Source organism: Mixophyes fleayi, chromosome 8, assembly GCF_038048845.1.
Source record: "Mixophyes fleayi isolate aMixFle1 chromosome 8, aMixFle1.hap1, whole genome shotgun sequence".
Lineage (NCBI taxonomy): Eukaryota > Metazoa > Chordata > Amphibia > Anura > Limnodynastidae > Mixophyes > Mixophyes fleayi.
Window position 1 is genome coordinate 48,700,394 of NC_134409.1, and position 12,380 is coordinate 48,712,773.

Below are 12,380 nucleotides of genomic sequence, written 5' to 3' on the forward strand. Positions count from 1 at the left end.
GTCATTATATCAAGCTTTAGCCAGAATGCGTAGAGACCATGCCCCATGCTGACTCACCCAGATCCGTATTAACTGTCCCTAATACCTTGTCACTGTACCCAACATGAGAGATCTCTTATGACCAATCGCAGCAGAATTGTTAGACCAAGAACATTACACAGAATTTCCCTTCACCCCAAATTTTGGTTTTTAAAATCTGACATCTTAAACTGGCTTTTTGCACTCCAGTCCTAATACTACATACTCACAAGCCTAAGTTAAATAATGTTTATAGCTAAAGTTGTTAATGTCAAACTAATATCACAAACATCAGAAGTAAACAAATAACAGAGATTGTCTATTATTCAGCCCTAGTCAACACTTCACAGAGTGGAAAACTTCAGACTGAAGTATCTCATTGGTATTTGCTGTGACTTTTTGGTAACTTTTTTTATTTTGTTAAATACAATATATTTTTTATTTTTAAGTAGAGATCATTATGAAGCAGATATATTATGTGACCAATAAAGTTTCTGAATTTTCTTTTAGATTGAATTGTTCATTGGGTCCACTTCCTATATTTTGTGTCTTGTAGCCTCATACTTTCTTTGTTACCATAGTAATGCAACACAGAAGGGTGTCTCAAACCTAACCTCGTCACCGCCTGTGGTCAGTCAAAGTGTACACTCTTTCATGAGCACAGATATTAAGTTTGTCTTTAAAATGCAATAAATTTGCTCAGCCATATAAAATAACAATGAATTGTGGTAGAACTTGTGCAAAGTCAAAACAAATACAAATAGCTTCAAGTCTAAATACAAAGCACTGTGTAGTCATCCTTACTATTACATTTGAGAGTATGTCTCTGTTGTAAATGATAGCTTCCAGACTAGCCCATATCCTAAGCAGACCTTAATTATTATTTTATTACACAGACATGGTTGAGTGACAAGTAACATCATTTCACAATGTAATTTGTCCCATAGTTTGTAAACTTGCAAGCAGGGCCCTCTTACCTCTCTGTCTGTATGTATTACCCAGTATTGTTTTGTTAGTTTGTTCCCAATTGTTAAACGCTACGGAATTTGCCGGCGCTATATAAATAAATGATGATGATGATGATAGTGTACGTAACAACACAATGGTATCTCGAACCAACCTGCATAAAACACAGTTGCCAACATTTGATTGGTTTCCAAGGGGCGCATTTAACAATTAACATTTTTGTGACACTGTCATTTTCATTCCTTATCACCATGATACGGAATAAAAGATCATGACCATTTATTAAAAGTGTTCTGCCGGGACAGCTGTTACGATAAATGACTGTCCAGGCGAACACCTTTCTCCTTTCTCTTCTGTGGTCACTATCGCACAGTGGCCACCTTTGCCATAGTCACCAGAGGGGAGAGCAGGTAAGATGTGGTGAGGAATCCGAAGATCCCTCTACCAAAATGCTCTCCCCTTAGGCTTAAATGGCTAACGGCATCTTCAGATGGCCATCGGCACAAGTTCTGAAAATCTTTGTTTTTCAGGACTTGTTGAATTAGAAAAATAGCAGTCCCCATACGATAACAGTGGAACCACACCAGATATCTGCTGCAATCCCCTAGTTATAAATAGAGGGGATGCTTAAATTTGTACTGGTCCCTCGAATACTGTTTTCAGGGGATTAGGGGCTTGTTTAATAGGCCAACAAAACACATTGCTTTTGGGCAGATGCATATAAAACATGGCATGCTCTAGGCATACTTACTGACTTCTAGCAAGGTCTGTCCAGGAGAGGGGCATATCTAGAGGGTGGGAGGGGGCGGGGTGCGGCCAAACGCATCACTTTGGTCCTGCCCCTGCGACAAATATGCTGTTTTGTAGCAGGGCGGGGCCAAAATGACGCGAATCGCAGCATTTTAGTCCCGCAATTGCGGGATGCGGGAGACTTGCCAGCTCTCCTGGGAGTCCGTGAGACCGACCCGAATTTCGGGAGTCTCCCGGACATTCCGGGAGAGTTGGCAAGTATGGCTCTAGGTGGTACACTAAACCACCCCCAACATAATATCTCCGTTGTACACTATCATTTTTGGTGTGTAACCTACAACTTATGAATGAGGTCATGTAACATCCTGTCCTTGTCACAAACAAGGTATTAGTTGTATAATTGCTGATTGCAAGTTAAATCCTGTGTTGCCATTATTGTCCAGTTTAGTAAAAATCAATGAAGAAAACTGTCTCTGCTTCTGCATTACCTCTGCCTACAATGCAACTGATATTTAAATGCTCATATCGCAGCATGTCAGTCGCTCATGTAGAACACTGTTGCTTTTTAATGCGGCTGCAATATCACAGTTGCTTGAAATATGGCTGATAGTTCAGAGTTCGTGTCCCTAACACCTGTCTTCTGTTTTGCATTTAAGGATGACACATTATTATTATACACAAAATGTTACAGAAAAACAGAAACAACTTTTGTAATAAAATCCCCTTTATACTAATTATACTATTATTTATTGCATGCATAGTTTCAGCTAATATTGTTTGTAGTGCTGGATGATGCAAGGTATTTATTGGGTTAAATATTTTTTTTTTTAATAAAGACTGTTTTAAAGTTGATGAGGGCCTACTCTGCTGAGTCAGTATCTTTATAAACTGCCTATAGGCATAAAGTTCTAGTTTATAAATGTAGATATTGGATAATGCACCTGCTACTGTGAAATATAAAGCTATTAGAAGTCTATTCAGGAGTCATTCTAAATGCTCACATGTAAATTTCCAGACTAGGCTCATCGAAGACCTTATCCTTGATAACGCTATTCACATTAATGCACCCTCACAACTATCAGAATCTCCACTCTAAGCCACACTAGCTCCTCTTGTTTCAGCTGTGCCCTCTTCCATTTAGAATGTAAACTCTCTAATGATCAGGGCCCTTCATACTCTTTGTTTTCATGTCTGCATTTATTTTGTCTACCTTGTATGTCCCTGTTTTATGTTTGTCCTGTTTTCCCTACTGTACGATGCTGCAGAGCACTGTGGCGCCTTACAAATCTACGATAATCATAAAACAAAATTTGGGGATTTTTCTATTCACATAATTCATAACCACCAAAATTGTGTGACACCTATGGAACAGGGTTCCCTTTGATTAACGTACCTGCTCTAATCAACATTGGTCAGCCTATTAAGGCCAATTGCCCACAGGCATTTAAAATCATGCTTTTATTAGTGGTTCTAAATGCAAACAAGTATGGGGATGAAAGCTATTCATTCCAATGACCCCATGCCCACTCACACGTGCAGTCTGCGGCGGTGTCTGCGTCTTTTGGACATCGCCTACTGTAATTTCTTGTGCTCACCACAAATGCAAGCGCTGCTTACTCACCACATGTCAATCGCATTTCACATGCAGTGTCTCAATGCCAGTGGGTAACCAGCCTAAGGCATCGCCTGAACTCCAAATGCCGGCACCTTCTGATGGTTTTTTTGTTTTGTGATTTTGTAGTGAGGGAAAGAAGTGGGCTCTTAGTTACCATAAAATTACATTACATAACGGTGCTGGTGATTTAATAAATTAAAGTGAATGGAGTTCATTTTACCAAAACATAAGAATATTTTTTCTGTATTTTTGTTCATGAAAAAAACACTACACCCTTGGTATTACAAAATTATCTCTTTCCTTACAACCACCTTCAAAGAACTAGAGATAAGACAAATCATTTTGGTTGCTTGTGAAGATTCACTGAACAGATAACAGTGGAGAATCATGCCAACTACAGGACCTGGAATATAAAGAACCAATCAGTAGTCATCAACAAATGTCACACATCTACAGCCTTATAAACGGAGCTTGTAGTCTCACAGCACTCATTCTTCCTACATTGTACTAGGGGAAAGCATCTGTGGATGTTCCCTGTAACCATTATTTAACCAGACTGTCAGGGTACTGTCCACTCATGTGTGCACTGCATTTGCTACATAGCTGTGTAAAACAGTACTGCAGTATTGTCTGTCTGATTTAACTGTTCCCTTTTTGTTTTCTTACACATTTTACACCTACAACACACTCACCGTTTCTGTACTTGTCATTAGTGTAGAAAACACAGGCCATTCATTTGGATCTCAAGTGGTGTATTTGCTAAAATGTATTTTTTGGTGCAAAATGCAATTTTTGGCTTTCTAACCCATGTTATAGTGTACTGTATTGTCAGTGCTGCTGGTGAAATATTTTTTCCAAAAATGCAGTTACTTGTCCCCGAAAATCATCGATTACCCCTGAATTTACTCCCCCACAAGAGTCACTCACAATAACAATAGGTGACCTATGTAGAAAATGTACTGTTCTTATAACAGGTATATTAAATTGATTTGGAACAAATTAATATTCAGTGACAAGTCGAAACTGCAAATACCATTTTTCAGTAGTAATTCTAACATTTTTCAGTAGAACTCTCTTGAAATATGTTAACTTGAATACTTAGGTTAATTACAGTGCTCAAAAACTGTGTATGGCAAGATCAGATGTCATCATTTCTGCTGGTGCACCTAGTTTTTCACCAAAGTGTGGGACAAGATGGTGGAGCTTGCATTGGCCAATAGGCTAAATTGGGTGCAGCGAAGGCTTCCCTTGCGGAAATGCACCTAGTTTCTTGAACCATAGCCTATGAGGCACAATTAGGATTGTGTAAAGTGACACACTTTTTCTTGTGATGTTAGATTCTTCAAGAACCATGCTAGATTTTCAGATTCAAATTAATATAATGCACCGTTTACTTTACAGAGCCAAAAATACTCAGCACTAAAGGCACACTAACTCTATTTTTTTTTAAATCTCTCTATACTTGTCTAATATAAATAATAACAGATGACTATATAATTATATTTGAATTTACCACAATTTATGCAAGGAGCAGAACCAAAAATAAGTCTTAGTGTCAGATATATTTGTGTGTAAAAATGGGGAGTACTCAAAATAAAATGTGAAATACCTAAAGAAAACTAAAGGTACGCACTTCAAACATCCAGTTTTATAAGACAAAGTTTCATTAATTATATACAAAATATAAACATAGAAAGTGGAACAATATAAGTTTAATAGCTGATTGATCACCATAAGTATGTAATCACCACACAAAAGGGAGTTTAATGGCAATGATATATTACCTCATACAATACAAGAATGTTAGTCACAAAAATATTTAATCCAAAAGATAATAAAGCTGCTTGGGACAAGTTAATGTTAAAGTTAACAACTCACACACATGACTCAAATGGCATGGTAATAGTCTATAGTTGTTTGCACAACAAATATTTAAAGTGACTATACACCACAACTTCTAAAAACTAACATTTTAAGTTTACCATACTACATTAAAAATGTTACAAAAACCTACAAATTGTATAATTGGAAAGAAACTGACAAAATATAAACAATTTTTCTGTCAGAAAATAATGTTTCAGCATGAACACTTCATGTTTTTGTGACCCTCGTGTTGTATGTGGAATTATGTTCTGTATCACTGCCCCTATACTATTTTTTGTATGCTCGTCATATACCGATGGTTATTAATTGACTCATTTTATCTTCTATTGTTCAACTTTTGATATGGTGCTTTTACATTTTTGGATAATCAATAAAATCCTATTTCTTTATTATTTTGGATGTTGTCCATATTCAAAGCACCCCTGTCTGTCTTATGCCCCTTAACCACTTGCATTAAAAATCATGCTGTTACTAGTGGTGTTTAACGCACGTGGCTAAGTAGCCTTATTGAGGTGTTATCATCTTCTCCCAATACAACAGTTTCAAGGCATAGGGGTATGTTTATTAAACTGCAGGTTTGAAAAAGTGGAGACATTGCCTATAGCAACCAATCAGCTTCTAGTAATCATTTGTTTAGTACATTCTATAAAATGCCAGCTAGAATCTGATTGGTTGCTATAGGCAACATCTCCAGTTTTTCAAACCCGCAGTTTAGTTAATATACTCCATAGTCTTTTAGTAGGAGGCAAGTATGGTTTAAATGTGTGTGTGTGTGTGTGTGTTATTAATGCGTATATGGTAATAATATAGCAGAAAACTGTACTTTACATTTCCCAGTACAAGGGACAGTTGCATACTAGTATTGTAAGTTTGTGTAATGATCTGTTCTTCCTTTTAGATCGCTTATATTTTGCAACCTTGAGGAACAAACCAAAAAGTACAGTAAATACTCATTATTTTTGTACTGATGAAGAACTTGTTTATGAGAAGTAAGTGTGGATTTATTTCTATTTTGTATTCTTTTTGTGCAGTTCTATATGCAGCTGTGTGTTATGCATGTTCTAATTCAGCCAAACAAATAAATATAATAAATAAAAAAATATATATTTTTAGTTAGTTTATATCATACAAATTAAATATAATACACAAGTTGAAAAAATACCTAGAAATATCTGCAAAATTACAAACATTAGGAACACTTCTCAGAGGAACAGTTGTGAGAAATATAAATGTAGTTTTTGTGGAGTTCACCAAGATAACAGAAAATATGGAGTTAGCTAACCTCCTGCGTAACGTTACTGCGATTTGGTGGCTCCCCTTGACGGCTACAATGGTCTAGCACTTTGCTTCTCTCTCCTGCTACTGCTTGCCTGATCTGAACAGGCAACTGTGTAGTAAACGCTACGCCTCCGTAAATTACACATTTGACAACACTGCTCACTTAGCAGGAGAGAGGATTGCAGTCCTGGACAATTGGAGCCTTCAGGAGGATCCTCTGGATCAGGATAAACTGGAAGAAAGGTAAGTAAAATTTGTACCTCCTTCTTTTTCTTCTCCATCCAAAACGAACGTCTTATTTTTGAGTGGAGTCACCTTTTATGAGCACTAATACAATACAAATGATAAGCAGTCATCTTCCAACTGAATTACCAACATGTTAAGTTCATTTGGCATGACCAGTTGGCATCACAGTGGTTCTGGGACCACCCAAGGTGTTATGTCATTCCAGTTTCCTAATATCACCCTGTCACGATAACCAGGGGTAGAGGCCTCTCTTGGGGTCCAACTATAGTTATGGCCACTCTCAGAGTTTGCTAAACGGTGCCCTCACCGAGATAGACCCCTTCAAGGAACTAAGGGCTGGGTATTGCCACAGGTAGTAATTCACACATAGATTTTTGAACAATACTGTATTTAATAGCACTGACGGAGTTTACAAAGATAAAAGATATTTAACACACTACATAAAAGAAACTCGCGCTAACCTTGGAAATAACACCCACAGCATAACCAAATAGTTCTACTGAATGAACTACGAACCCTAGCTAACTGCCTATTAAGCCAGTCTGACAGATATTGCCCAGATATTATATTAGTTCTTTTTATCACAGTACACTCCTTTGTTCCTACACTGTGTGTTATGAACCAATCTTTCGTGTAAAGGGAACACTACAGTAAATTACAGTCACATGTCAAGCTTGTTGTAGATTTACTATTTTAAATAATGTATTTAGCTATTTTAGGTTACACACTGACACATAGTTGTAAAACAGACAAAAAAAATTAACGTTTATAATGTTACATAGTACATGGGGTAGGTCTAGATGGGAGCATTAAGGAGTAAGTGTAAGATTACTGTCATTGTTTCCTCCGTAATTTTAGTTTTAGTCATTTTGATATTCGTTCTAAATACTTGAAAATTGCATAATGTAACTTGGGCTTGGTGTAATATCTATTTGGCAGTGGTTAAGACAATTTGGTCACTCAACTAAGACTATATTGTGGTCTAGTGCAGGATTGCCCTTGGGGGAAACTCAGATGGAATCTAGGGGAATTCAACCATTTCATTTAACTTACTATACGAGTTAATGATTTTTTGTTCAAGTTTGTACACATAAGCAGTGATAGAAGTATGTTCTCCCTCCTGTGTTTGCATGGGTTTCCTCTGGGTGCTCCGGTTTCCTCCCACACTCCAAAAACATACTGGAAGGTTAATTGGCTGCTATCAAACTGTCCCTATTCTGTGTGTGTGTTTGTTAGGGAATTTAGAGTGTAAGCTCCAATGGGGCAGGGACTGATGTGAGTGTGTTCTCTGTACAGCGCTGCGGAATTAGTGGCACTATATAAATAAATGATGATGATGATGAATTAGGCTGGTATATGGTAGTATGCCATACCGCCTCTTCTCTTACTGCCTTCATTGTAACACTATCAAATTTCATTTGCTTACATTTTCCATGCCGCCACTTCTAAATTTCCACTTCGACCACTGCACAGAAGGATACACTGTTGTAGATATGGGATGGGGAACTTTGTAAATATTCAGCCGTAATGAGGTACTTGGAGTTATCTCTGGAAACATAGTTGATGCCATACATAGCCTACTTTTCTGAAGAAGTCCTCATCATTGTTACTTCATTGGCTTTTGTTATCCCTCTAAGATTAACTGAGTTACAAATAGGGAATGCTACTCTACCTAATAAAAGAAAAACATACTTCTGTCACCTATAAGAATTAAAAAGAAGTTGCTTTTCCAAAGATTTTCATATTATGCCATTTTAGTATATAGTTCTATAGTAGAAACAGAATGTTGAATGCAAATGAACAACATTTATCCCATGTTCTATATTCATTTTAGTATGATGTATAAAAAAAGGGAGTTTGTGTCTCATTTGCCTGTAAAGACATTGAAATATGAACAGCTTTGATATTGGAAACCATAGAAGACTCTACTCATTTACATGAGTTATGATATTGAGACCATACTGCTCATCATTTGATCAGTGTATAAATGTTTGACTTCATAATGTTTGAGAGACCTGTACAGGCTGACAGTTTGTGTAAGCCGTTCTTATAAGTACAAAATAAATAATTACAGATCAATGCTAAAACCTAATCTCAATTGGTATCTCTCGTAAACAGTGATGTCGGCACATCTGCCCTGTGGTTGGCAGAGAAAACCTGGTTTGTTAAAGTAAGGCAATGCATTGTGAGACTCCCCCAGCACTGGTGATATCGTCATCATCAGCATTTATTTATATAGGCCACTGATTCCGCAGCGCTGTACAGAGAACTCACTCACATCAGTCCCTGCCCCATTGGAGCTTACAGTCTAAATTCCCCAACACACACACACACACACACACAGACTAGGGTGATTTTGTTAGCAGCCAATTAACCTACTAGTATGTTTTTGGAATGTGGGAGGAAACCCACGCAAACACGGGGAGAACATACAAACTCCACACAGATAAGGCCATGGTCGGGAATCGAAATCATGACCCCAGTGCTGTAAGGCAGAAGTGTTAACCACTAGGCCACTGTGTTGCCCTAAAGATTTTATCGTCCGAGTAAGGAACACCCCTACAAATGTGCCAATTTCGGCTGGATGGTGGTTACCTGCCAGGGACTGTACATAGCAGATGGCTGCATGTGAAAAGGGCATTTCACTTTAAAGAACGTCTGTGCCACTCTCAATACTATGTAAATTACGGGATGCTATTTACACTTACGAATTTAGTGTAAATTGCATCTGACTCTATATCAGACCCTGAATGAGCAAATCTTTGGCCTGTTTGGCCACTCATGGCCTTGACCAATTGCACTAATCTGGTCATCCGGCAGTTGGACCGAAAAATCAGATCATGTGAGCTCCATGTAGTGCAGTCAGTAAATAAATATACAGTCACCCACTGCAAATACAGTCACCTATGGAAACAATCCAATTGATTATATTCTGATCCGAAAACTATCATTGACTGTTTTGTTTCAGAAATGCAGGCTCCAATACATTTCAGGGAGTCTGATGTCAGGGTTGTTGTTATCTCCCAGCATGCATTGTGATATCAAGTTGAAATGGTGCCAAGTACAATGGATATTGGAAACACAATTGGTTGCTGTCATTGGGCACAGATCTCATTGTCCTGTGGAGGCTGAGAAATAGTCTAGGAACATAAATAACAGAGCACAGACAGGAAGAAGTAATCAGAAGAGAGCCAGTGGAAACTCTACAGTTACTAAACAGCCTGTTATTTTAGTAGCAGATGTAATTTGATAATAAGCCACAAAATGTCTAATAACTTAAGACATTCACAGGAATTGCATAAAAAAGCAACTTCCGTACTTATATATACAGATTCCTATAAAGACATGCATTTAGATGTAAATTTGTTGATATTATGTTAGACATATGCAGATACTTGGGGTATTAAACTTTTTTTAAAATTGTATGAGGAGGTATTATTTATAACTGTTTTCTGGCCCCTGAAGTATTTTGGGTGTATTAGGTATACCGTTACTGTCTTGCTTTACTGTATGAACACATATGCATTTAACATATTTGTGTGTACAAGTACTGTTTTTTTTATAATAATAATAATTTTATATATTGCCACCAAAGTATTTGAGCTTTGGATGGTAAATGGTTTGTGTGTTTCATGGCCTTATCTGTGTGGAGTTTGTATGTTCTCCCTGTGTTTGCGTGGGTTTCCTCCGGGTGCTCCGGTTTCCTCCCACACTCCAAAAAACATACTAGTAGGTTAATTGGCTACTATCAAAATTGACCCTAGTCTCTACCTGTCTGTCTGTCTGTGTGTGTGAGTGTGTGTGTGTCTATATTAGGGAATTTAGACTGTAAGCTCCAATGGGGCAGGGATAGATGTGAATGAGTTCTCTATACAGCGCTGCGGAATCAGTGGCGCTATATAAATAAATGGTGATGATGATGATGATATAAATGCAAAAAAGAGACCGATGTTCAGGGATGGGAACTAGGCCCTGCTTACCAGTTGTTTCAAATCAATGCAGCTGGAGACATAAATACTTTTGAGAAATAGTGTGGTTTAGGAATTAGGGGCCCTGACAGTGAAACAATGACTTTGAAAGATCCCCATGTCACCATATGGTCACTTGTGTTTTATAAAGACCCACAGATGTAAAGTAACTGCTTTACTGCCAGTAAGACTGAGATTTATGAGTCTGGTAACTTGTTTTATATGTGCAGTAAAGTTTCTTATATCTTCTAGTGTAGATTGTATCTACAGCTTACTGAGCTGTATCCTGATTAGCCAAACGGATCATGTGGTCATCCGGGTCACATGATTGGGATTCTACTTTCATTTATACATTAAAGGCTGGACTAGAGGTGTACCGTATACTTATGCTGCAGCTCTCCTATCCACTTTAATTTACACATTGAAGGCTGGACTAGAGGTGTACCGTGTACTTTAGCTGCAGCTCTCCTATCCACAGGTTTTCATTGTGCCTCTGTAACACAGTGACAAGTCTGTGTGAGGGACCCTTGGGAATGCATTCCTGGGCAGTGAATAGTGGAACAAATGATGGTTAACCAAAACTGCACAATAGGTAGCAGATCCTACCCACCTCTGATCTTATAATACTTCCTATTCTCCACTTCCCAAACTCCCATTCATCTATCCCTCCCCTTTTCCAAACCTCTATTAATTCCCCATTTCCTCTCCTGCGTCTAAACTAATATCATATGTTCCACATGTGTCTATCACCCATCTAGTTAGGAGCCCTTGGCCTCTGCTATGACTTTTAATGAAGCATCCTGTTCCTTTCCTTGTTATTTTGTAGATTGTGTAGCAGTTCTATGGGGGGTGTAGCAGATTATAATGTAGGTGTTGAAAGTATGAATGCAGCCTATAATAAAATGTGTAACAGGAGAATGTGTAGACCTCATTGGGATTTACCCACTAATATTTTCCCTTTGTTTCATTTGAATTTGAAATGACTGCATTAGAGGAAATGGAATGTTACAGGAATTCTCCATTACCTACAAGTACATAAGTCATTTGCTGATTTTCAGATGAGCATCTGGATTTTCTGTGGAGTAATTAGTAACACTTATAATACTTAGCTGGTCAGGTAACCGTAGTCTCTTACACATAGCATTTAGTGTAAATGTTCTATACAGCTTTTCATTGTGCTGTTTGAGGAACCCATGAATTACTGGGCTTTCTCCACTAGTAATTTGTTCTTTTTCTATCAAGCTTTAAACCTTCTTTTTCCCCAGTGATATATTGTGGGCAGGTTAGTATTTGTGGATAAATTATTGATGTGAAAAACAAATATTCTTTGTACAGTGCTACGGAATTGGTGGCACTATGTACTGTAACTGATGAAGAGGATGATGAAAATTCATCTGAAACAATTCTTTATTTTGGTTCATTTTTTTATTCCTTTACGTATTTAAGCCATCTGAAGTTACTATTTTTTTTTAGCTCACATAGGGGTCTATTTACCAAGCATTTTTCCTGTGGTAAACACCCGAAAACAACACTATGTACCATTGAAGCATCGCAGCAGATATCTGCTGCTTTGCATTTCCTATCGGTTTTCTGAGCACTCACCATAACAGTGTATGGGAAGTGCTCAGAACCGCTATGTATGAAAGTTCAACTAG

General features: G+C 37.7%; 1 protein-coding gene across 4 annotated transcripts in view; it reads left to right on the plus strand.

Moving 5' to 3' along the window:
* The window catches only part of CDC14A (cell division cycle 14A), a 79,651-nt gene that overhangs the window by 431 nt on the left and 66,840 nt on the right, over positions 1–12,380 (plus strand). For all 4 annotated transcript variants that reach the window (XM_075182539.1, XM_075182542.1, XM_075182540.1 and 1 more), the window contains exon 2: positions 6,132–6,222. In XM_075182539.1, the coding sequence (XP_075038640.1) occupies positions 6,132–6,222 (91 nt within the window). The remainder of the gene's footprint in view (positions 1–6,131; positions 6,223–12,380) is intronic.